This window comes from Anopheles stephensi, chromosome 3 (genome assembly GCF_013141755.1).
Source record: "Anopheles stephensi strain Indian chromosome 3, UCI_ANSTEP_V1.0, whole genome shotgun sequence".
NCBI classification, from domain to species: Eukaryota; Metazoa; Arthropoda; class Insecta; order Diptera; family Culicidae; genus Anopheles; species Anopheles stephensi.
This window is the reverse complement of record NC_050203.1, coordinates 18,395,606-18,422,209: the sequence shown is the minus strand read 5'-3', so window position 1 is coordinate 18,422,209 and position 26,604 is coordinate 18,395,606. Positions and strand designations below refer to the sequence as shown.

Sequence of the window (26,604 nt, the reverse complement as noted above, 5' to 3'; positions counted from 1 at the left end):
TGTTAAGAGTCATTAGTAATAACGGTCATTTTTGAACGATTTATAATTGTTCAAATGTCCCGTCCATTTGTCCAGCCCACAATATACAGGGGTTAAGGTTTCTATTTCTCTTCTCCATCTGACGTCAACCCTTCGAGGGGGGTATGAATTAAAAACGGTACTTCGATTCGAGTCGATTCCTGATGTTCCTCCGATGAGCATGCGAATACTGTGTGCTCATATTTCTACTATCGTCTCACGTTACACGCCGGTGGAAAGGGCGACCCGCCACAAAAGGATGTCTCGTGTATCGATCTGGATCCGGTTTTGCATGTGTTCAACGGGGAGGGTATGTGGAAGGCCTGCTGCTGCTGCTGCTACGTGTATTAGTACTAGCTGTGGATGGATCACACACAATCCAGCGGAGGAAACATTGACAACGCACGATGTCGGGGTGTCCGATGTCATTGCGAAGCAGGGACACGTGTGGGATGATGGAGGGATAGCGTTCGTTCGTTGGGTCGTTCATTCATCCTCTGCATTCATTCATTTGTACCGTCTATTGATTTTGTGTGGATAGGAGGGGCAGCATGCGGGGAAAATGGGCTGGATGGATGCCAAGCAGCCGATAGCCCTTCCCTTTCCTTCTTCATTGCGTCCCATATCTAGCTTTCCACCAACAAACTGACCGCTGTCCTAAAGACAATACACACGCTGCCATATGCTCGTATCGATCGAATCGACGACCACTTTGAAAAGAACACCGTCTCTATCGATGATTGGTGGATATGAGCGTAACAGACGGGCATTTTATTTTCTCCAATCATGACGATAAATTAAATTTTTATATCAAAATATGTATCATATATTGGAGACTGATATATGAGAGATATTGTTAACCAAAGTTCAATTTAAACGAGTACCAAAATACGAACTAAGGTAATTCATCACCTGCACACTTCCTTTGCACATGGTAAATTTATAATTGATTACACACCCATCCCTAAGCTCGTCTGCATGCTTGGGGGAAAAAAACAACAACACCCAAGCAAGGAACCGAACGGAAGGAAGCCAAACTGGGCGTCAGTTTCAGAAGAAGGAAAAGGGCCAGACCACCACACGGCTCTAATGACCAATTTCTATTTGTTCACAAATTCCCACCGGGAATGTGTCGCTGCTGTTGGCCAAGGGGAGAAAATAGAAGAAGCAAGAAGCCACCTTCCGGAAGTCTGCACTATTTCCGTCCCCGTAGGACGTCCTCTCCCATTGCTTTCGGTCGAGAAGACCTTTAGCACCAACTTCTTTTCGCCGTATTCCCTATTTTGTCTCCATTAGTACTGCAGCACGTCCGAAGGGAGTATTTGCAATCACGTTTGGAATCAGCTTCCGGTTAGAATAGAGAGTGTTGCGAAGAGAGTATGCACACACACACACACGGAAGAAACTGCTTTAAAATGTCTCGCGTGCGGTAGGTGTCACAATCAATTAGATCATGGCCACCACGAATCGGAAGAAATGGGAACCGAAACGTCGGTTGGTGTTGCGCGTCGTCACCGGATGCTAGCCCCCCCCCCCCCCCCCCCAGAACACTCTTGCTCGGTCTTGTGCGATGGTTTGGTGAGTGAGTAAAGTGTCTTCAGCTAAATCGGAAGTGGCCCGGAAGTGGCCCCCTTGGAGGTCCAGCACCAGCGAGGAGCAGAGCAAAGTGAAGGAGTAGTAAATCTAATCGTGGTAATGGTCAACCGACACTCAAGCGACATCCCCGAGTGGGAGGTAAAGATAGTGACCGGGTTTTTTTTTTGCGCAACTCCACCCTTTTCGGGAATGGTGTGTGTGTGTGTCTGTACTTCACTTAACGAAACACATATGTGTGTGTGTGTGTGGTGACACTTGCTGCTGCAAATCTAATGACCGACCCCCGGGGCTTATATTCCTACTAACACGCAAAACAAACATCCGCGGGGACATCGAACTCGCGAAAGTCGGTAGTGGTGTGATGGTGCCGCCGCCTGGTGTCTGTAATGCCAGGAAAGCACAAAAGGTTTAATATAAAAACAAAAACAAGATCCACCGGACATGGTACTTCCGCCTAAATTGCGCGCGCGCGCGCCCGCTCGTTCGCCTGCTCGCTCTGTGTATGTGACGTGAGTACTTGTGTCCCGCCGCCCGCGCGCACACTTTCGCCTTCTATCCACACTCGCTTTTTTTTTGCTTCCACATCTCGTTGCCTGCCGCGCCCTCATCCGTCGCACATCCGCCCATCCACACGGGGACGGAAGTTTAATAGAAAGGGGATAGAAGTATAGCATCCTATACTTCTCTGGTCTCTTTTCGTTGCACATAACGGAGCTCATGGACTGATTTTTTTCCTTTCTCTCTCTCTCTGCCTCGTTGGAGACGTATCGACTCGCTTGTGGTAAACTCTACCGGAAGTTAGATGATTGACAGTTGGGCGGATTTTTTTTAAAGTAAGGAGAACGAAGCACCAAAACACAACAGACACATGTGTTTTAATTTCCACAGCCATAAGGCACACGAGACGCGTTCCGAAGAACCTCTTCGTTTGAGTGACACATAGCAAGGAATGGAAAAGGTTTGTGAAGCATCACATTAAGAACATCAGCCATACGTTACCGAACCGCCACCTCCGTAGTGGGAGATGATTCTAATTTTCTGTTTATCACCCGATCATGATACTGACCTGTAAAAAAGAGAGAAGAAAATGGAATTAGATAAAGGTTGACTTAACAAAATTTAAATTTAACTTATTTTTTTTTTTTTTTTAATTTAAAAAGGCTTCAGATAAAACAGATGGACTAATAGTAGTTACGGAAGCTCTTAACAAATGAGAACAGTATTCAAAACCGATTCAGCCCCCCTTTGTTCCATTTTCAGCCACTCTTCCACCGAATGCCGATGATTGCAAAACGGAAGGAAGGAAGTTTCAATTTATCACCGCAAACTGTGTGTGTGTGTGTGAGTCAACGGGAACTGGTGACAGCTCGGCCGTGCGTGTGCAGAACCACAGGAGAACCCATATGAAGAGTTCCTGCTACCAGACAACACCATGAAGCGTGTTGGGATCATAATGATTGTCAACTGGCGGAAGGAAGTGCGTTTAAGTGTGGACCTCCGTTGTTACTTTATTTCCATATGCTTCGAGTGTTTCGCATTTTCTTAATAAAAAACACGGGGACACAAATAGAATAACGTTATGACACACGGAATAATCGGACGGACTGACTAAGGGGTCTTTCTACCCCGGAAGAAGTGATTCCGATAACTTAGTTATGCTCTATCCTTTCGGTCGAGAAGCTTCCTGTTTGGCACACAAATTGGCACGCGGGCCTACCGAACCGTACCGAAGAGGGAAGAGATCTATTTTTATGCATGTTCTTCTCAACAAGATACCGAAATTTAATTTATGGGCCGCCTTTGCTGGAGAGGCGTATGATAGGGAAATCGAACCCCACACAACAAACCTGTGCGCTGCTGTAAAACCCTTTTAGTCCCTAGTGCTCCTAGCAGCAGCAGGTTGTCACAGCAGCGCCACCGTGCCGTCGAACCAAAAATAGGATATCCCGCTTCTATTTGATAGGATTTTGGTGGTACGCCCAAAAATGGCTCTCGATGCTCTGGTGTTGCCTCTACTTCCTGTGAACTTTTTTTTCTCGAGCCTCGTTTGGAAGCTTACTACAATACTCGCTAGAAAGGAAGATGATGGCTTGAATGAAGATGCCTATGGTTTAATTGGATCAAAAATAGAACACATAGGCAGGAACAAGCCCTCCCTTTCCTGTGCAAGCGTTTTCGTTGTCGAGTTAATTAAGTGGATGTGGATGCGCTATCCAACCTTAATACTGCTGGTCGCTATTTTCTGCCATACGATGGTTGTTAATTATGAAAAGTTATTTTTATTACTTTTTAAACACGACGGGTTTGTTTTTTTTTTGCGCATTCCCATCCATTCCCATGAATGAAGCGATTATATGGTGGGGTATACGCACGAGAGCCAAACTCGTTCGACCGTGTAGCGCCAATGGAAAAAAAGATGATATGGAGCGAATGGCTGCTTGCGGATTGCATGCATTTAGGCGCACTACTTTTAAATCATGGCAAACTTGATGTTAAAATGATTCCTGGGCAAGCCTCAAATATCCTCTTCATTTCTAAGAGCGGGGATGCTCATCCGGCAGAACAAACGGCTAGGAGTAGCAAGGAAGATTTATCCCACAAAAAGGGGGACCCAGTGCACGGTCCGACTGAAAAACAACTGTGTTAGAAAGCGGGAAAATGTCTAAGACGATTTTTAGAACAAGCTTAGCGAACACAAAAAGGGGGAAAACGAACCGTCCAAAGACGTACGACCGCTGCGTCACTTCCCGCGCCAGCAGGACACAACACTAGCCCGCCTGTTCGATGATAGAAATATGCTGCAGCATCATTTCTTATGCACCCCACACCTAACTAAAGTAGAGCATATTGAGGGAGAGCGCGGCGCGCCCGGTGTTGGTGGTGGTGGTGGTGTGCCATCATTCTGTTTTTAGCCAGGAAAAGATGGATTGCTTCCTTCCGCCGTTGGAGTTTCCCGTTGTCTTGTCATGATCCGCGGCTGTGTTCTTTGAGAAGCGCACAGCAGTAATTACAACCAACCCCCATATTCAAGCCCCCCCTCCCCCCTCTTGAGTGCTGCTACTATCCGCTCTGTCCGGTTGTCGCCGTAAATAACAAAGCAAGAAAGTTTCAACCCCACAGCTTAAAGCAGTATGGAATAAAATTTCGAAGTTAGAACTTAACAATCAGATTCCTCAACGGCTCTTGCGGTGGAGATGAAATAGAGAGAAAGTAGAAGATAAGATCTGTCTCATCCACAGTGGAAAAGATCGAAGATGGAAAATTTGGTAAAGAATAGAACCAACCTCTCCTCAATCCCCTTGGACACAATCTTCCGGAGAAGTATGGAGATGCGTGCCAGTGAAAGGGACAAGATGGAAGAGCTACTATCCCCCTGTCTTTAGAAGAACTCTCCGATCCATAACTCGGCCAGGGAAACGTTAGGGGCCGGCAAAGATACACACACAAGAAGAACATCATATCAGGGGACCGGATGTTGAAGACATCACCACCGCAACACCATTTCCCCCGCCGCGTGTTGTCTTGCAAGGGGCCAACCAGAAGAGAAAAAAAACATCAACAGTGGAATGAAACTAAAAACATATGCGCTGCGTGCGCGCTGCATGTGTGCTCTTCACTCACGTCGGTGTCTTGAGCCGACGACTGACTACTCCCCGCTGCCCTTTTACCTCTTGCAATCGAGACACGGCACGCCACGAAAGACACACACTCTACTCTAAAGGCCTTAGCAGCCGCCCTGTGTGTGTGTGTGTGTGTCGTCGTTTGCCCCAGACAGGAAGTTACGGCCTGGGGAGTCTCAAATTACCCTTCGGCATACAGTCCCGCCACACATAGAAGGGCGCGAGCGCGCGCGCCTGATCAAATACGATCGTGGCATCATCTTGTGCAGAGAAGATCGAGGGCTTAAACACCCCCCCCCCCCCCCCCCCCCCGGTGCAGCAGCGCAACCGGAGAGGCGCACCAACATCATCCAACCGCGGGCGCACGCTTCTGGATGAAAATGCAGCCCCCCTGAGACGGTCGGGCGGTTCCCTAAGAAAAGAAAATGGGGAGAAAATACATTGCACCGAAAATAGAACCCTCCAAATGCGTGTCGGAGGAACGACGCCTGAAGATCATCAAGCGGGTTTTTCCCGCAGCAACCAACACTCTCCCGGCCCATTTCTACACGCGTCTCGCATGTCTGTCTGTCACACGAATCTAGCTGTGTCTGCCCCTAGCCCTGCTGGGGGTCGCGGCATTGGCGCATCATCCCCAACCAAATCTATCTTTTCTTGCATGGGCACCCCCCATGGGCGAGTGCAGCAGCAGCAGCGCGCGCGCCGCCTTTCAGAGAAAATGCTGAATCGCGTAACATGAGTGTGATCGTTACTCGCAAGACCATGGGGGATATACCCGAAGGACCCAAGTCTATTTTGGAGACAATATTTTTTTCTTTTCGTTTTATTTAAAGCACAGAAGGAAGGGGCGCGTTGGCGGTGGTGTTAAGGTGTGGAAAAGCGGGAAAGCAATTCATAGATAGAAAAAGGGAGCAGAGCAGCTACACGCGACCGACGACGGTTCGGCTTTTGCTGGTCTGTTGGTTTGTTTTGTAGATCGTTTTTGGAATTTGCTGCACTCTCAGTACAGTTTCTTGGAACAACGCCGGCACTGTTCGGCGATTGAATCTATTTTAAGCGTTTAATTAAAATATTCACCTAGAGTGTCGCGTCTCGCTTTTCTTCTACAAGCATTCTACAATGTTACAGATATAGGATCTTTATATTCTCATGTGCGCACTTCGCCATATTCCTGTGCAATGATTCTCCTCCAGAGGCTCCTCTCTTTACAAACGACGCCCAACCAACATTGCTCAGCAAACAACATGCAGTCGCGCTCGCTCTCTCGCAGGGCAGGTTATGTTATGGTTTGCCATTTGTTTCACTACATTTCGGCGCCCTTTTCTGTCCGTTCAATGACCCAAAACAAGGCGCTGGCGAAAAAATGCCAAAGAAAAGCAAGGATAAGAACGCGATTGGCGAAGGAGAAGAGAAGCGCGTAAACAACAATCGCCAAGAGTCGTTAAAAACCCCCGGCACGCACAAACAAAGTGGAAAGCAGACGCGACCGACGATCGCCGAACGGCCGGACCTTGCCAATGCAATAACAAAACACAAATGCAATTTTGTTACTGCCCATTACTCCAACTTGAAGCCATTGGCGGCTACCCGACATCTCTGCGCGTCCGGTTGCGCTGGAAAGCTGTAGCCGCTTCTCCACATTCTGTTTTACGTTCACAATTTTACACACCCTTTCAACAACAAAGAAGGGAACGGAAAGCGCCCAAGAGCCGACCCTATAAAGGCGGCGCAACCAACAACAACAAACAAGCAGCATGGCAAAAATAAAAACCTTCTGGGCAGCGCGCCAGACGAAAGCATGAATGTTGTTATCAAATCAAAACAAAGCCCAACGCTTCTGGCGCGTTTGCGCGTAGCTAATTTTGGACAGCGATCGTAAAATAGTATGCACGCTTGCACAGCAGCAGAAAGTAAAGAAGGGGCCCGATAATAACTCAGCAAAACAAGACGGAAATTCCGCGTTCGCGTGAGACACGGGAGCGAGAGTGTGTTTGATAAGGATGCTGGATGATGCAATTTGTGGTGGAGCTGTATGGAGCAGGTTCGCTAAATTGTCAATCGTCGGCAAAATTCGCAAGGAATTCTAGTACTGATGTTTAAGATTTTTTAAGGAACTTTTCCAGCATTGAATTGGTTTTGATTTTGATCGATCAAAAAACTCATTTCTTGGTGAAGTAATGTCTGCCATAATTATTATAATGATAGCAGGATGAAGGGAAGAGACTAACTTAAACAATAAAAGTATTGGACTATACAGGCTGTTCGTCTTACCTGGATCGGTGGAGATGATGTCAAGTGTGCCCAGAATTTCCTTGTAGTCTCGGCACAGTACTTGCGGTGACTGTGTGTTGATGATGTGCTCCAGTACTCGCGGATAATAATCCCTGCAAACAGAATAAGATAGGAAAAGAAAGTTGTTATAAAAATTATGTCCAGTTCCGGTTAACTTAATACTGTTTGATTTATTGTTATTAGAATAAGGTTAAACGAAGCAGTTGGGTAATTGGAAACCTGAAAGAACACCCATCTATCCAACAAGATCACACACACGATCCTTGCAATCCAAAACTCCACAAAACCACCGGAGTTGACACAGCGAACCTTGGAAAAGGTAGGCAAAGACCACACCGCGATCGCCGCTTTAACCAGAAACAGAACTAGATAGACCGGCATAGACGAAATGCTGATGTGCGCAAGTTGGCGAGTAGCGAGAGCGGCAGAATCCTGATGTTGTCCACCAAGAAGAGGAAGCCGGTTCTTGACACGCGCGCGCCCTTACCCCTTGTCTTCTCCCACTGTTCTTGGTAAAACTCCCTTAGAAATGGGTTTAGCTCTCCTCCCTCCCAGATTGTTGTTAAATATGCATATACAAATCTAACTGTAAAACGCCGCCATCGAAGAGCCGTGTGGAATGTGGCAAGTGTTTTATTGGCATACCATCACTTACCCAAACCGCTCTCTTTCCACACACGCGGGGACAGCCTTCCCTTCCCATATGACAACAATTTGGCATTCACATCTTACACGCTTTGGCAGCAGTGGAAGGCTTCTTCTCTCCAACTTAACTCCTTTCGCTAGTCGTTGGTTGACTTTCTTCACTGGCTGTAGGCTACCTCCGCAACAGCACAGCGGCTTCTTTTTTGTTCTTCGAAAAGATGTTGATTTCTACCTCGCTTTTATCTATTCCATGTTTCCTTTTGGTGCTTGCTTCTGTCTGCAGTGATCGCAGGAATGGCAGCAACAAAAAAAAAAAAATCTCACCCGAAGAAGCAAATTCCATCACAGATTGGCCAGTGGCCGTTAGGTGACATAAATACCTTTCCCCCCGGGGTGAAGTTACTCTCATATGGGCGCCGAATACAAGTGGCGTGTATGGCGATTTGCAATTGCAATAAACAACTTTCCGATTGTTTCTTGTTGAAAATTTCACCAAGTTAGGAGAAAGAATGCAAAACTATTATAAATATATGAAAAACATAGATAATGGACAGAAAAGTAAAACAAGGGATTAAAAATACGAAAAAATAAAAGAAAAATAATAATAAAAAGTATAAGAATAAAAGAAGCAACAAGAACAATTTGCAACAATAAGATAATTATATGAAAAACGTAGCAAATCAACAAAAAGTAATAAAACAACGTAAAGAAAGGAACGAAAAAAAGAACATAAAACATACGAATGATTGAAAAGAATTTTGGCAAAGAAAGCAAGAACAAAAAGGGGAGAAAAACATAAAAATGAAAACAAAACGAAAAAAAAAAACAAAAAAAAAACACATACAGACACTAAAAAGTGTATAAAAGATAAATGAAATTATGCTCTGGAGAAGCGGTACAAGACAGGACACATTCCAATGTAACGCAACGGGCAGTGCGGGCAGAGGACAGGATCCCAAAGGCAATAAAAGAGAGAGAAAGAATAGTGGAAAAGATTCAAAAAGATTCGAAGAAAGACGTGGAAACACAAGACGAAAAATATGAACGAACACACACACACACGCTTGATGCTTTTCCTCTCGCTCGCTTTTATGTTGATATCGGAACTGCTTCCTTTTCATATATGACCATAAGTGGCATAAAAACGAGGAAGGTTGGGAGAGACCTAAAGGAGGAGGAGGAGGAACTCTATATAGCAGACAGAATGGAACGCGGTGTTACGAGTTTTTGTTTCTTCTTCTTCTCCACGTTAATTTCTTTCCCTCTATCCCCCCCCCCCCACTCTTTCGCCCGTCCGTCCGTTGGCTTCTCCCTTCTCCTCTCATCAATCGATTTTTGCCGATCAATTCTTGGCTTTCTTGCCTCCGTCGTCGTCGTCGTCGTCGTCGCGTGAAGCAAAAGCAAGAAGCCCATTTTCTTTGGGATGTAAATCCCACACAACAAGCACAAGACTACCACCACCCATCATCATCATCATCATCGTCATCATCCGGCGAGAGGTTCTGGTTTGTGTGGGCCCTTTTCTCTTTTACCAAACCACCTCCTCCAGTCGGGCGCGCGTAAATTGGTCTGTTGTTGTTTGTTGATCGTGCTATCTTCTCCAATATTCCAGGTTCTTGGTCTTTCTCCTTGTGCTTCCCCAACCATCATCACCAGCACACACCCCCGGGCGATGAAGTTTGTAGTTCTTATTGCTGTTGGTTCAGATGCCGCCGCCGCTGCCACCCCTACCACGGCACGACGTTCATTGTTTCGCGCCGCAAAGACACACGATCGCAAATAAAGCTTCCTTCTGGACGATCCCCGGCAGATAAGTTTCCAGGGACAACGGGAAGATTTGGTGGGAGCACTGGGTACCCCGCGAGCAGGATATTACTACTTTCTTCAAGAAACCTCCACCAACCAAAACTTCGCAGGAGGAATTGTTTTCGTCCCATTCGGGAGTCCGGTTTTGTTTGTCTGCTGGGAACTGCTGCTCGGGCCACACAACGCATTTCTTCGTTCTCTTCACATTTACACATGGGGAAGAAAAAAGGCACGTATCGTACGCCGGCCGGCCGGTCAAACGACCGGCATATGGGTGTGTGCGCCACCATGCACACTCCTTCTTCTCCCTCTATGCTTTCGGTTCGCTATCGATCAACAACACGCTGGAGAGACTGGTTCACTTGTCGGTCATTGACATCGCGCAACCAAGCCAAGCCAACAGACAGACAACCGAGAGCTCCGCCGCCGATCGATCGATGTTTGCTCCCGAGACCCCGCCGCGCCCCGTTTGCTTCGGGGGACTCCCTGTGTTTGCTGCTGCAGAGGAATCCTACACCACACAGGTTTGCTCACCCATTCCCTCCCGAGTCTTTGGAGTGTAACAAAAAGACGACGCGCACCACACACGGTGCTGCGCGGTGGGAAATGCAACATTGTAATGATTGATTCAATATCGAAAGCTTAGACAGCCACACGCACGCATTCGAAAGAGCTTTTAAATCCCGGTCGGAGCAGTTCTTGTTGGAATGAAAACAACAACAACACCTTCCACCTAGAGAGACTAGGGAATTAGGGGAGTCATGGCCGTTAAGAGGGGGGGGGGGGGGGGGAGTGAGTGTTCAACTGGAGAGTTTTGTTTCTCTATTCACTCCTTTTTGAAACCAAAAACATTCCAGGCATGCAAAACACTATCCGAACACCGAACCACCCCGCGCGCGCTGCTTGCTTGAGAGCCTCCGCCATAATTCCATTTTCCTTGGAATGTGTGCCCCCCTTTCTCACGAGGAGATCGCAACTCGCTCTAACGTTTCCCTCTCTCACTGTGGTATGGGGGGCTCTTTGGCATCTTTCTTCTTTGGCGCTGAAGATCCCAATCTTCCCGCGAACGTGTGCAGGAATGTTGGCTCTCGTTGAACGGTTCTTCGTTCGGTTGCGTTTCCAACTCCACGGTGGATGCGGTTATTCACACACAGGCAGAAAAAGTGTTTATTGACTCCGTTTTCTTTCGTCGCCTGTGCGCTATCTGAATGAAGGAACGGTTCACAACTTCAACTGTTTTTGGTGAACACATCCACTCTTTAAAATCGACTCTTTTTTGGGCTCAAAACAGCCAAAAGCTTGAACTTTAAAGAAACTAGATATCAAACAATCCAACGACTTTTGCTGCACTCTCATCGGCGCAATGCGCGGGAAAACGGTTGCGCCTACCAAGAACGCTTTGGGGGCATTGCAATATCAAGGCGCACACTACTCAAAGTGAATGGTGAATGGCGGGCAACTGAGACCGGCACACCGCGAGACAAGGTTTATGAGGGGTATCAGCAGGAGGAGCCGAAGAAAGCCTGAACCTGAAACACTTTTAAAGCCACATTCCAATGCAGGTGCGCGGGACCTTGGGTGGCGCAGAAGTTGGTGGTGATGGGGATCCACTCCACCACCGGAGGGAGATTGTTGTTGGAGCAGTGTCAGTGTGCGCTGCGCCGTCGAGAGTTTTCTTCTTGAGTCGAGTCGGGGGTCGGGCTGCGCTCATTTCGATAAATTCTGGCTTGGGTATGGGCTTTGATGAAGGGGCAAAAAGCGGTCTCTTGTTGGTACGGTGAGGAAAGTACGATGCCCTCGGAGGCAAAAATGCCGTTCACGTGGTTTGTGTCGTGTATCGGATATGTGCTCGGATGCAGCAGGTTTGGTGTTGGGAGCTTTTGATCCGGTATTCCGGTGGGAGTACTTAAGAGACTTTGGTTATGTTTTTATAATTTACAAACAATTTTTAAACTCTCGCAAAAGAATCGTTATGAGTTTATAAAAAATTGTCACCCTGAGTCACCACAACTTCTTTTATCCGGTATTATTTACACCTGATCACGCCAATACCGCATGCACTTTGTATTTTGACCGTCATCGACTACTGCACGATGCATCATCATCCCCCCACCTATTTTCTTCATAATGATGGAGAGGGACAAAACTAAAAAAAACGAGCATAATAAACATTGAACCAGCCCGAAAAAAAAGCATAAATACCGTTTTTGGGAGGCATTCACAGGCGCACACACACACACACACACCAGCGCAGAAGGGGTGTTCTTTGGGGAGCTATTTGAGTTCACTCAGTCTCGTCGCTCTCACTCCCAACCGTGGTGGTGATCGGTATCATTCTTTCTTCTTCTTTCTCCCATCCAATCCCAAACCCCCCTTCCTTCACACCCCCCCCCCCCCCCCCCAGTTGTGGTGGGGAGGTAGGGTGGTGTTCAGTCAATTCGCCGACGCGACTATACACAACAGCACCACGCTGCACTTTTGTTGACTTTTCCCACGGATATACCTGGACACATCATCGACAAAATCATCATCATCATCATCGCTCGCCATGGTTGCATACCAATCGAAGCGTACCCCGCAGTTAAGGGAGAAAGAGAAATACGACAGCGAGGGACAGAGATGGAGACTAGTTGGGAGGCCGTTTGGGGATAGGAGGAAGAGCATTCTTCGTTCGTGTGCGATCTCACCACACCCCTGCTTTCTCTAACCCTTCCTCCTGATCTGAAGCCTGCATGGGGGGCACCAAAACGGGGTGGAATTCGGTTGACCTCCTTTGGTGGCTTTGCGCCACATGCCACCACCAGCGCGCAGCGACCATCAACAATTTCGGTGGAGGAAAACGTTAAGAACGGGGATGTTTAAAATGTTCTAAAATTCCTTACATTATCATTTTATTTTTATTTGCTATTTTTGATTCGGTTGTTCGGTTTGGAATACTTCAATTCTCGAGATTTAATATTAAAAAAACTTACGAAACCCGAACAGATAATCGCTTGTTGACTACTACATTTTTTGTGGCCAAATCGAATCACGTACCTGGAAATAGAAGAAAAAGGAAAAAAGAGACATTAGTTAACTGAATGGAACAGAAAACACAAAATAGATTGAATAAAAATGTATAATTCGTTTCCAAAAATACAGGAAAAAAAGGCGCTCAATTCACAATCCAGTCAAAAGAGAAGAAACAATCACAAACAGACAGACAGACACACACACACACATGTGCACACTAACAATCGGCAGAAAAGAACGACGCAATAACATAATCAAAAAGAGAACAACGAAACAAACAAAACAAAAAAGAAGAAACGAAATCAGTTTCGAAAGAGAGATGCCGAGAGGAACACAAATTCAAAAACAAAATTAACAACAACCGAAACGAAGCAACAGCAACAAAAAATGACTCGTGTTTCCCCATCCCCTTATCTCCCACCACCCCCCCATACCACCCATCCAGTAAAAAAAGGGGAGAAGAAACGGAATGACGAAAAACAACATTCACACACAGTGTGTGTGTGTGTGTATGTATGTGTGTGCGCTCCGTCGTCGACGTCGTCATCGTCGTGATGATGATCGCTCGCACAGCGCGGCGTGGAATCATTAATGAATGAAACTTTAAATCCATTGATAAAAAAGACCCTACCCCCCACCCCCCCCCCCCCTCACAACAATCAGCATTCAAAAGCCCCCCCCCACACAGAGCGAAGCGGGAGCAGCACACATACACACAGTTAAGCACATCTCCGCCAACGTTCTCTTTCATGTCTGGCCCCACTATAGCTGTGTAAGAGCAGCCGATTCGCCGCTCCCGCTTCACACGGGTGGACGGACCCCACTAGTAGTACTACGGTGTGTACTACTACTACGACTACTACAGCTACTACTATCACTACTACTTTACGCGGACTAAAAAGTGGGAATTATATTTCCTTTCCTTCTCTTTCGACCCTTGTGTGCTCGCTTCAACCCCATAAACAATAAACTCACCCCCTAACAGGGTGGAAGGGAAGCAGGATGTTGGCAGAGTGTGGCCGGCAAGAGGGGTGGTTTTTCCACTTTGTTCCTTCTGCTGTTCCTCACAAAAACAAAAAAAAACAGCAACAAGAACGAATGCCTCTTTTTCGCCGAAACACGACCGCACAACACGACGCCTTTTAATTTCTTCCCCACAACACTCTGCAAAGGCAAAGAAAAAAGTATTCCCCCCTCGAGATATGATTCTGGTTGTTTTGCAAGTTTTTCTTCCGTTTCTTCTTCTTCTATGCAAAAAAAGGCCCCCCCGTTTTTAAAGGATATCTCGAGAGTGAGAGAAGCCGAGCGAGCGATTCCTAAAAATGCAAAACCCATCCATGCCCTCCACCACTTCAAAGGCCGGCGATGGCCCGGGGGATGATGGAAAGATCGTGCTAAGGTGGGGGGGGGGGGTCGTTGGTTTGGGGGATACCTCAACCCCTACAAACACACCCGCGCGTACAAAACCTACCTAATATGTCCCTCCCGAAAGAGCAGACACAGGAGGATTTGCGAAAAATCAAACTACCAGAACAACAAAACCGTTCATTTGGTGGGAATGTGTAAAACCAAAACGAAACCAACTAAACGGGCAAAACATTTTCTCCTTCTCTCCCTGTGTGTGCCAGTTTCGTGCGGCGTTTCAAGGTGCATAAATTTACATAAAGCGTCGCCCCCCCCAATCCGGACCTCTCTCGGTCGGTACTGCATAGGCAAGCAAGTGCTAGCGCCACATACTCTCAGAGCCTGTCTGTCTGACGACGCTGCCTTAAGTAGCGCGAATGCAGCTGGCTGTTTAGGCGAATAGAAACATATAAAAGAAGATTACAAAGTTTTAGGTTGCATTAAATTGCGATAAATTGCCGATACAACCGATTGGAAAGGCCCAAAAGTTGGGTTTAAACTACTGAAAGGAGCCAACAAACAATACTCAACTCTCAAGAAGATGGGTTTTTCGAATGATTTCATTATTTTAATTGGGGGAATACCATGGCCTTGGAGCTGCAAAACTGCCAAGAAAAACGACCGGAATTGTTGAGCGTTCTAACAATAAGCTAGTAAATTAAAGAATTTATTTAAAACCATAAGCCTCTGTCACAGCTTTCAACATTTTGTCACCATCTGTGTACACGGAGGAGGATGAATGGATATGAAAAAAAAATGGTCAGAACAGAAACGGAAGCACCACAACGTGGCCGAACCGAATGTCGAGATCCCATACCGGTCAACACACAACACAACTACAACAGCCCCCGTATTTAGTGTCATCCTCGTCCAAATCGACGATTAATGCGACCGAAAACTAGGTCACCCCGCGCGTTCATCATCATCATCATTCACTTCAACTACGGGACGACGGCAAAAAATAAAACTAGGTTGTTGCCAAGAAGAGATGACCAATGGCGTCTGGTGATTGTGGTGGTGGTGGATTCTTTCATCCTTCAAGGGGATCATCAGCGTGCGACAGAGCGTTAGGTGACGAGAGTAGTCATGAATGAATATTTAGAGTGTTCTTTGCTCCCCCCCATCCATCCATCCATCCGTCAAAAGACCCGCTCCTAATTTCCGTTAGCATCATAGTAACGGAATTCGTGATGTTGTTATTTTTTTTTCTTCTGGTAGCCCTAATTCTTCATGCTTGTTTGTCTTTCGCTTTCTTTCCAACCACACATGAAGGCATGAGCACAACATGTGTGTGTAGTGATGCTTTTTGTTTGCGGTGGTTAGAATTTGCAAAGCTTTTGGAATGGAATTTTCCACCACTGGCTAAGACTACGCTTCCCGTTGAATGGTTGTATCAATTCGGTTATTCGGTAAATTTGAAATTTGAACAGAGAAATTCAAAATTTAACGGCTATCAGTCAGGAACTGAAATTTGTTCTATCATGACAGAATTTCTTAACGGTTATAAAGATACAATTAATAATTAAAAAAGGGATTTCTCTTTCAGTTCCTAACGTTCCGGAAGAGTGTCATAGGTAAACAGGTTTGTGAAAAGACCACACACAACAACAAAAGAAAAGGATAACTTAATCGACCTATCAAAGGAAAAACGCATCTCTGCATAATAAAAACTAGTTCACTAGTTATCAAACTCCATTGTAAGCATCATGATTTGACAATAATTTAGAAGAAACAGTTACGAAAAAAACACACACGAACAAAAACGCCTAGGTAACACTCTCGGAAGATAATGTTTAACTAATAAAGGATAGCCGAACACAGAAGGGATTAGAGAATAAGTCGCAGTATTCAAAAGAGCTTCTCTTTTTTTTTTTTGTTCAGGACCTAAGAGTTCAGGATGCCGTTGAAACCGTTTCGTGAATGGAAACAAAAAAAAAAACGGCCAAAAGAAGCCTCCGAGAGTTTGGCTGGAACGAAGGAAAGAACATGGATGATAGAAAGCATAAAAAGGAGAAGACAACAGCAACGGTAACAAAAACACGCACAAGAAAAATGTCTTGAGCTGGGGCGTTTCTTTCCCACGCTACTTTCTCCATCGTCATCATCATCATCGCGTCGCCGTCGCCGTCGTCATCATCAACGGTATATCTTCGACGGCGTTATTGGTATGTCGTCTCGTTAATTTATTATACTTGGGAAGTATTATTCCAATATGTAAGTAGGTAAAGGTTTAGAAGTATAATAATAATTAAATTAACTTATTCCTTTCCACTTTGCTTTAGCCTAAACTAGAATAAAAAAGACTAATAAGTTTTTTTAATTATTTTTCAAATAGTTATTTAGAGCTGATTTTTGGAATGTAATTAACTACATTCTTCAGGGAAAAAAAGTTAATTTTTTCAATGTAAAAGGCTGTTTTAAAGAGAGAAATAGAAAGAAAGAGAGAGATGCACGCGAGAACGATCAAACATTCTCCATCACGCACACGCATCGGTCGCAAAGATCGTGAGATGGAGAGTGAGCATGAAGACAAACGTTTGCTTGCTGCTGCTCTCTCCGTCACACGGAGACAACACAAAATGGCGGCCGTTTAGACGACTACATACGCACCCCTTCTGCGGGTGTGAGCAAGAAAGAGAGAGAGAGAGCGTGCGAGCGACTTTACACCAGAAAGAGACGCACCGAAACAATCTTCGCATTCTCACACAGCAGCGCACACCGAACGAATTGCGAATTCTTACGGCAAAAGGATGCGAAGAAAGCTCGCGCGGCGGCAATGGCGGCCGTGAGGACATACACGCACCGGAGCAGGAAAGCAAAATAGTCTCACAAACCGCGACGACGAAAGCATCGTTCACTGTGCGCGTGCATGTGTGTGTGTGCGTGGAGAATGTTACACACCGAGCGAGGTGGAAAAGAGAGAGAGAACGTAAACGACGTACGTAAGAGACTTTCTCTCTTCTTTTGCCACCATTTTACTCGCTTTCGATCATCTTCCTGTTCTTTCGCCCGATTTTCGAACACTCTTTCTCCCTTCTACTTTCATGCCTTCCTTTCCCTTACGGAATTATGCGTGGAATGGGAACACGCCGAACGTGCCCCAGGAGGAACGTTAGAAAAGAAAGAAGAATATACCCTCCTCCTGTCACCCGTAAGAATTTTCGTGGTAGTCTTGACATTACACTACTCTGCTGGTGAAGAAGATACGGAAAGGAAGTTAGAAATATAACATTAAAAAATGCGCTAAACCACACCAAGGAGAGAGAAAAAAAAATACCATAATGAAATATAGAGCTGTCGTGATGGCTTCCGGTCGGCTTCCGGGGATGGTGTCTCAGGACTGTGAGACGCGTCCGTTTTCTTTTTTTTTGTGGAATTATACTTGTTTGTCAAAGGTTTGGCTGGCAATCCCCACAGACCGGTTTTGTCGGTCGAAACTATGGCAGCTTCTATGTGAGCTTCTATTTCCTCACAGAATATGTCGCAAGGCCACAAATTGGTAAGGAGTTAAACAAAAGAGATGTTCTCCTTCTTGATTATATGTACAATCAACTTATACCTATATAGGTAATACAAAAATAATTATTAAAAAGAATATGTAACATGTGTAAAAGCGATGTCTCATTCATTCAGGAATTATGGATCTATAACTGAACAATCGAAAATTGCGCCATTTTTTTTGGTTAGCATAATTCATTAGCTTCTAGTTCTACTATATTCTAAGACGCAAAGGGTCCCATTCATAATCTTACTCATTCCATTCTACACCATCACAGGAATGGTAACCTCTCTTAGCACAAGCTTTTTAAATCATTCTTTCTAAAACAAAAAAAATGTACAAACACAGAACCACAAGAGTAAGAGCGAGGCCTTCAAACCGCTCACGGCTGGAATGTTCCGTCTCTTTCGTCATCGATACGTTCTCTGAAATCATCTTCCTAACCACCGTGAGGCCTCACGGTGAAGGAAAAAGCAAGACAACCGAGCGTGAGCGAGATAACAATCGCTTGATCAACCCCGTTCTTCGTCGTTGGCTTCTTCTTGGGGTCTGTCTCGTCAAAGAAATGTGGTTTTCGTCGACCAAACGAAACAATAACAAGGGAGCAGCAGTGGCAGCAGCAGTTGGTGGCAGCATAGAACGTGGAGCTTATCATCACGCTTCCCTCGTCCCATTCAAAATACACGCCACACACCCGCCATCCACAAGACAGACACGTACAACATCTTGCTTTAAATTTACTACCAAAAATAAGGAGCAGGACGGAAGTAGTGCCGTTTCGTGTAGGTGCTATCCCGTTCTCGGTCCAGACAAATTCTTTCATGCGTTTGATGTGCTGCGCAGAGCTCTTCGAAAGCGTTTCTCACGCTCTCTCTCTATCTCGTTCCTTTTCCCGCTAATACGTCACGCAAACAAACGGGAGAAAAGGAAGAATTGAAGAACGAACGAAAACAGGCGGGAAAATGTTGGTTCTTGTTGAGGTTGTTCCCTGTTTCCGTTGGTGTACATATTTGAAATGAGAGTCCTATGAATGAAAAATCATCATCATAAGGACACTTTGTCTTTTATTCCTTAATTTCTTCTTTGGCTGAAAAATCTCGAGAGAGGTCTGGGATTCCTAGATTCCTTGGCTTGACTTACCACCCGTAGCTGGATATTGCGTGCTGCCCTGCATACGAGGAGACAGTCCAGACGGGATTCCTGTACACAACCCTTCTACAAAGCCATCTTAAACTCACCTTCAATCATTCTCGACCTTAATACAGGGAGGACACCTCTGGTTGACAACCGATTCTGCCCTCAAGTTTCATTTCGACGTGGCAGGACTATTCACGTGCATCGGAACAGGGACTTGGTGTGCCACCGCCAGCTCCAAAGATCCAGGAAGCGAAAGAACGTTCAAGTGTGTGTGTGGGCATAGCCGTATGTGTGTTGGTAAAAAGCGCGCGCCCGCGTAGTAAACACGCACTTTTGCGGAAAGGGAAATTCACACAAAATTTTTCTACCTCAGTAATGTGCACCAACAACATCACGTCAGTCAGTGTCAGTGAGGGAATAATTTTCGACGGCCTCAAGGAATGTGTCTTCTGGCTGGCTGAATAGTAATTGCTCTCCGGAACATAAACACAACACATCCAACACACTCTGGAATACGGGGTTGTTGGGAAAATTATCCTTGGCGGGGAAGGACGAAACCGGTAAGCAACATACTCGCACACAAACACGCAAACGTAGTGCATTGATAACGCTTGATAATGTTGGGGATCGTGCATCCAGAACGGTCCGTCCGGGAGTTAACCAAAACGCCCTTTCTCTCTCTCTCCCTTTCGCCGTGCGCTTTCTCACTTCTGATTCTGGCGCGCGCACTGTACTCGCTAGCTATCTCGTTCTCGCTCTTTCGCTGGCAAATGCTTTCTCGCACACACACACTCAAAAAACACACGCCTGATCATCACTGCGTTCTGCGACGCGCTCAAGCTCTCCAAGGCCGCCGTCATCATCATCATCATCATCCGGCCACACAAATCGGAACAAGCGAAATAAACATGCAAACACGCAAACACGGCGGTGAAGTACGCGCGATACGTCCGTCTCTATCCTTTCGCTGTTTCACAAAGCGCACCCGTGAGCACACCTCACACCGTGTGTTGTTTCCCCGAAAAAACCGACCCGGCGGCTCTCAATCCGGAAGTTGGGTGAAAAATTCCATCAGGGTTGATGAAGATGATGCTGTGTGCGTCGTCATCGTCTGCAAGCCCCCCTCCTCAAACACACACCGATGATGGCTCGGCTGTTGTTCGTTTTGTCTGTGGTGGTGTGGTGGAAGGGCGAGAGACACGAGAAGTGCACGCGGTTTTACGTGACACGGTACATCACACACACGCAAGGTAACGCACACCGATGCACACACGCACGCACGATCTGCTTCGTCGAGCAATACTCTGAATATTGCCGCCGCTGCAGGAACCACACACATTTCAACAGACACAGTTGTGCACACACATCCACACACATTTCAACAGACGACGCACGTTCAAAGTAAATTCTTCCGCTTTTGGGCCATTTTTTTTTTGTTTCGTTCAACCTCTTCTTCTTGGGAAACCGAACGAGCACAAACTTGGAAACACAAACATTGCCTGCTACGATGCCGCGCAACTACACCACCGATGCTGCTACGCGCGGTGGTTTCTTCTAGCATCGGGTGTGAGTGTGTGTGTGTGTGTGTTTTTCTTCCCTTCGTAGTATTCTGCCATCCATTCCAGAGAGCAGCTTTGCGAGAAAGAGAGCGTGTAACGTAAGGGCGCGCGCGCGCGCGTACGCTTTCTCTCCTTGTTGCCTTCACCAAACTCCAACTGGTGTGTCGCGCCAGGTTTGGTTTTAATCCGGCGTGCGAGAAGCCAACGGCGGCGACGACGACGACAATTCATTAGCACTTCATCATCATCATGATCATCGAATGTAATCATTACCGTCATCAACACCATCAGCCGCCAGGCAGTGACCGACCGATGGTAGTACGGTCGTTACGGTGAACCCGAAAATATTGCGTTTCTTCCGTACGATGACGACGACGTCGGACAGCAGCGCCGACGTGACGGCGACGACGCAGCTCATCGCTGTCGGCAGCAACGGTAACAGTGGCCACCATTTTCTTTTGCACCATCATCATCACTACCACTGTGTGTCTCGTCGAACTAAATTTCGCGCTTTTTGATTTCTTGTGTTCCCGGGTTGTGTTGTGTGTTCTTCACTTTAGCACCACAAAACGATAATCCTGCGCTGAGTTGCTTTCCTCCAGCAATGCGATCGAGGCAACTTTGGGGCCACCAGACAATCACGGTTTAGTTTCTTCGGCAAATTTTCAACACGACCACCGGCAGTTAATTTCCACCGAAAATTCTTTCTTTTCCGCTTTTAACACTTGCCGCCGGGGGCCTTGCAGCTCCGATGATCACTTCCGGACACAGCCAGTAGGTACGACCACTACCACCATTATCTGTGGTAACGAATTGGCGCGCTCGAGGCAGGTTGTTTTGCTGCTGGCTGGTCACACTTTCCTTTAGCAGGCACACCCGCGCGAACAGCAGCAGCCACACCAGCACGCGTTGTACCCGGGTGAAGTTGTGGGTGGGTGGGTTAGGGCAAATAAATTTGCATGCGCAATTATTAATTACAAAAATAACATTGTATGTCCCACGGTGAGAGGGACAGACAGCCACAGCAATGTAATGCAGATCAAGAAAAAAACAACACAACGCGCACACGGACCAACGTTACGCTACCGTCGCCACTAACGCACTCAGACTAAATGCGATGGCCCTGAGTGCGATGGTGCCGGAGTGTTCTGCATGCGGATCGTTCAACCCGAGAACGCCACGAGCGCGCACACACAAACACACGCGAAGAATTTCGCCGCACAGAGCGAGAGAGCGCTCGCTTGTGGGGAATTTACTCTCGCACCTCCTTTCCACGTTGTGTACGGAGCGAGATAGAGCGCGCGCTCATCGGTGGCGTGCCGTCTCGCTTTATCTTACCATCATCATCGCAAGCGGTGTCGCCGCCATTGTACCACTCACGCCGCACTCACTCTCACAGAATATGAAAAAGAAGCGCGCGCGCGCTTGAGAGTGCGATGATGTTGTGAGTTACCCCGTTCTGTGCGACGTTGAGAATGGGTGCGTATACACACACTCACACACGGACACGTTTTTTTCTGCTCATCATTTCTTCCGAGATGCGCATCGTCCGTCCCGCAAGTCCGTTTGTGTTGTCGCGCTACAACATACCAGCACACAGCACAGTTTGCCCGATCGAAGATGCCCTCGCGCGGGAAGAAAAAGCGCACGCACGCGACATTGCCCACACGGATCGAGTGCGTTCAGTTACATCAAGGATAATGGCGGAAAAAATATGGTTAGGGAGTCCTGCAGCAGAGGACACGCACTAGTCGCGATTTTTCAGACGGAAGGAGAGGATCCCGTGTGCTTTCCGGGTCAAAATAAAGCATCCTGAAGATTTCGTTGGAGCTGGTAAGCTTTTTAGGCTTTCTATTTAAAAACAGGACAGAAGATATCCTTGCGTAGGTTTAAATTATCAAGGCCTTAACAATATTTCTTAAAACCATTCCTATAGTAAACAATTAGGAATGGTGGTGATTTAGAGAAAGTCTCGTAAATATTTAATCCTAACAGAGCTAGAAGCGATAAATTGAATAGAGATTGTTCATTTCTAAATAATTTTCTCTTGATATTTCCCATCCCAAGTTTGTCTTTACTGATGTTACTGCTTAAACAAATCGACAACAAATTTTAGCCCTCCATTACCAATTTTATAGATGCCTCTTCTTTCGTCCTCGAAGACGTCAACTTATCGAAAGGATGTTGCATGAAATTACACAAACACTCACACCCATAGCGGTAGCTAGCTACTAGTGGATTTCGATTTATAATCTCACGCTTTACAGCATCTCAAGAGGAGCGCGCCAGGCAGTCTGCTACCGTTGTCTTGCTAGTATGCTACCCTCCTCTGCTACCCTTCCAATGTTTTCGCGCGCCATGCGCCAAAGCTTTTTCTTTCCTCCCAAGTCCCCTTCACCCCCCCCCCCCCCCCCCGTCGATTATTGGGTGTGGGCGCGCGCATTTGCGTGGTTTCCGCGTTAACGCCAGCCAGCGAGCGAGGCACCGGCGAAGCGATAATTACCGAACGGGATGTGTATCTCGGGGAGGGTTGATTATTGAGGTACTCGGTTTAAGGGTAAGCAATTTAAAAGGTCAGCTAAATGTTGTTTTATAAGTAATCTTATTCGTTTATGAACCTTAAGAGGTCAGGAGATTCCGGCACGGATAATAATAATTACAGATCCTTAAGACGAGTTCAACAGTCAAGCCTTCTATCAGAAAGACATATCATAGGAGAAGAAGTCGTATTATCGCTACATTAATCAATTGGACTTGCTGGAGCATATCCCAAGGTCCTTTAAGGGATGGGAGTCTTCTTCATCTAATCACTAATTCTAAATCTACTCGCTGGATGTAAAGTCTACAAGTGTATATCATGAGTCCTGGAATATTGCCTCTTCGTATGCTGGATTGACTATTCTGCTAGGGGTAAAATCAAGTTAAAAAAGCCAGAAATGACTGGCTGAGAACTTTCGGAGTTGTAGTGCCAAGGAAAAAAAAGGAGGGATCCTTGAAGAAAGTAACTGATAAACTTAAGCACATCAAGCATCCCAGAAGTAGTACTCAACTTCAAGAGACTCGAAGTCCCAAAGCATCTCAAACCAGCATCACAAATTATCAAACAGTGAACTCCCCTTATCAAGCAACTCCCTCCCTCAACTATCCACCGGAGCGGTCCGATGGCCGAGGCGTCTCTACACGGCAGGACAGGAGTTCAAATCCCATCCAAATTTTGCCACCTCCCCACAGAAAGCCATAAATGGCAGGCTGATACCTCTCGAAGTTGAAGTGCCAAAGAAGAAGAAAAAACTTCCTCAAAGCTCCCTTTTGAATATAATAACAATTTTCGCCAGAAAACCCCCTTCTCAATGATGACAGCGGAAATAGTACCGCCCAAATCAACTACCGCAATTAATCAATCTTTCCCCTACCATTTGATGATATCTCGCAGCACATTAAAAAACCGTGCAAACGTTTGCAACTACTGCCAAAAAGCAGAGCACCACAGCTCGCCAAACAGAAAATGGGCCCCTCGCACGAGCCAGATAAGACAACGAGGTAAGCAAAAAGGCGTAGAACTTAAAAACAAAAGCTACACACGCAAAACCGACACCGATGTGCTAATATAAATAATTCATCTGCGCGCATCATGCTTTCGGTCTAAGTCGTCTATCGACCAAGTGTGGCACCAAGTGGTCTGCCGTATGATGATGATGACGACGATGGGCTGGTGTCGCGCCTCATGGCAAAGCCCTCCATCTAAGATGGGAGGTCAGTAGCACAAGCCGCCAGTAAAACAGGCCGCCGTCAAGAGGCGGTCCGATTTCGGGCGGTGGTTAGCTATAACATCTCGCCGCATTTCGCTAATGAGCGAGTCGTGCAGCAAAGTTTAAGATGTTAAACAGTAGATAAAAACAAAAGGCCCGGACCAAATCTCACACTTTGGACTAAGTGTTTGATGGACCAGGATGGAAGGTAGAGTGCGGGGAAGAGGGCACCACTAAATGGAACATCCGTACCGTAGCTGGACAGCCGGTGCAAATTAGCAGGTTATAACGATTTTCGTACACGGTGAAAGGTTGTTGCCGGTTGCGAGGAGATTATCGGTTACATCGGAAGTTGTCTTTTCTAGCAGGAAGTGTTCCGTCTGAGAGGCGGATGTTTACACAACTGGTTATCCTGCTTAATGCAACAAGTGATATTAGCTTGTTCTGCTACAACTAAGCTTTCAATCAAGAATTATTAGAAGCCTTCTTGAGGTGGAGTTCTATCAAAGAAGTCTTCCCCGAAGCAGAGTAATGGATCTCTGGAGATATATTAAGCATCAGAATTTTATTGACGCCACAGAATATAAATCAGGACATAAGAACATACTTAAAAATTGGGTAGACTTTGGAAACCGCTAATGAGTTAACAAGGAAACATACTCCTGAAGCATTAACATCCCATCATCTACTTTAGCTATTTGAACCAGAAGACAAATCACAACAAATGTGTAAATGGGGCTTGGTGTGTTTAATGATACTAACCCTAATCGCTCCATCTTCTGGCTGTCACACAGCGCAATGGATATGATGGGCTTGTGTGCAGCAAACGATCCAGAACGAATGCGTGCGGGCACTTAGGCAGAGAAGCCTCCGTTTTCCACAGTATTTGACAAGAATAAACTCCTCATTAGCAGTATACGGTATGTCTGGCGAGCTGACCAAGTCTTCGCAGCCAACCATCATTATGATCATATCGAAGTTTTCCCATGATAAAGCTGCTCCGAATGCTCTACGCTCAAGCCACCAAACACCGTGCAACTACAGTAGCAAAACAAGAAAGCGCAAAAATAAAACAAATCTAATCACTACCGTGGAGTCGTGTATAAAAAATTCGTCTAAGTGAAAACAACCCTTAACGGTGGTACCACACCGGAGAATGACCACAGCTAGCCTAAAGTGAGAGAGAGAGCGAACCCTGCCGGACTGAATTTGGACGCGTCGTTCTTGCGGGCAAGAATTCAACCGGAACTAGGATGATACGAAACCGTGGCCCAGGAAATGTAAAGAACACTTTTCTTCAACATCAAACATGGCCCTCGGCAGGTTCCGGGCCGCGAAGGCGATAGGCGCGCGATACTGCTGGCTCATCAGGTGGCTCGTCTCCCGCCTAATGTCATAATCACATCTCAGTCACGTGCTGTTGGGTTTTGCTGGGGAGGTGGTGGTGATTCTTGGTCGTTTTTTTTTATCTTCTTGTTGCTGTCCAGCCCTTCCTTCTACTGTTGAATGAGGGTTGGTTGAGATTTAATTCGAATCACAAATTTGCCAACCATTACCGGCCTGCCTCTCCGCGGTTTCAACGCGCAGTCTTGTGAAGGATGTTGTTTGCCGTTTGGGGCAAGTTTCTTTTGCCGACTCGCTTCATAAAGCAACCTTTGCTGCTGGTAGCCAAGTGGAAGGCTAAGCTTTGTTAGCCGGTGTAAATCTCCGGCCCATTCCATAAACCACCGCAAATTAAGGCCCGGGAAATGGACTCTATCGAAGGGATTACAACGCGCTTGGGACACTTTGGTGAGGCGCCTAATGATTTTAGCTATTCAAACTCTTTAAATTATAGCCAAGATGTGTGTCAAATTGCTATTTTTCACCATTAATACTCTAAATTTATTAAATTGGCGATCTTGTTTTGTGTTGTCTGCCAACATTAACCTAAAACCCTCCAGACATTCGGATCATCGGCGTTCGGCAAAGACAAAACAGGATAAGCAAATCGCCCGCATATAGGGACGTGGGCCCACACAAAAACGCAGACAGCCCAAACATACACAATCTAATAGCGCACACCGAACCCAACCAGCAGAACGAGACAAAAAGGCATACAATGAAACGGGGCCAAGTATCTTGGGCCGGGTTTTTACCGCATCGAATATGCTGCGCTTTTAATTCTTCTCTAAATCATATCCCAATTAGCAGCGTTTAGCAGTTAACGATAAAAGCACGACAGAGAGGCGTGCCGCGCGCCGGCAAACCTTTGGGATTCGGTTCGT

At 46.3% G+C, this 26,604-nt stretch overlaps 1 protein-coding gene across 6 annotated transcripts in view; it reads right to left on the bottom strand.

The window, feature by feature from the left end:
* LOC118509805 (serine/threonine-protein phosphatase 4 regulatory subunit 1-like) overlaps positions 1-26,604 on the bottom strand; it is a 116,090-nt gene that overhangs the window by 15,360 nt on the left and 74,126 nt on the right. For all 6 annotated transcript variants that reach the window (XM_036050944.1, XM_036050945.1, XM_036050946.1 and 3 more), the window contains one exon: positions 7,506-7,618. In XM_036050944.1, the coding sequence (XP_035906837.1) occupies positions 7,506-7,618 (113 nt within the window). The remainder of the gene's footprint in view (positions 1-7,505; positions 7,619-26,604) is intronic.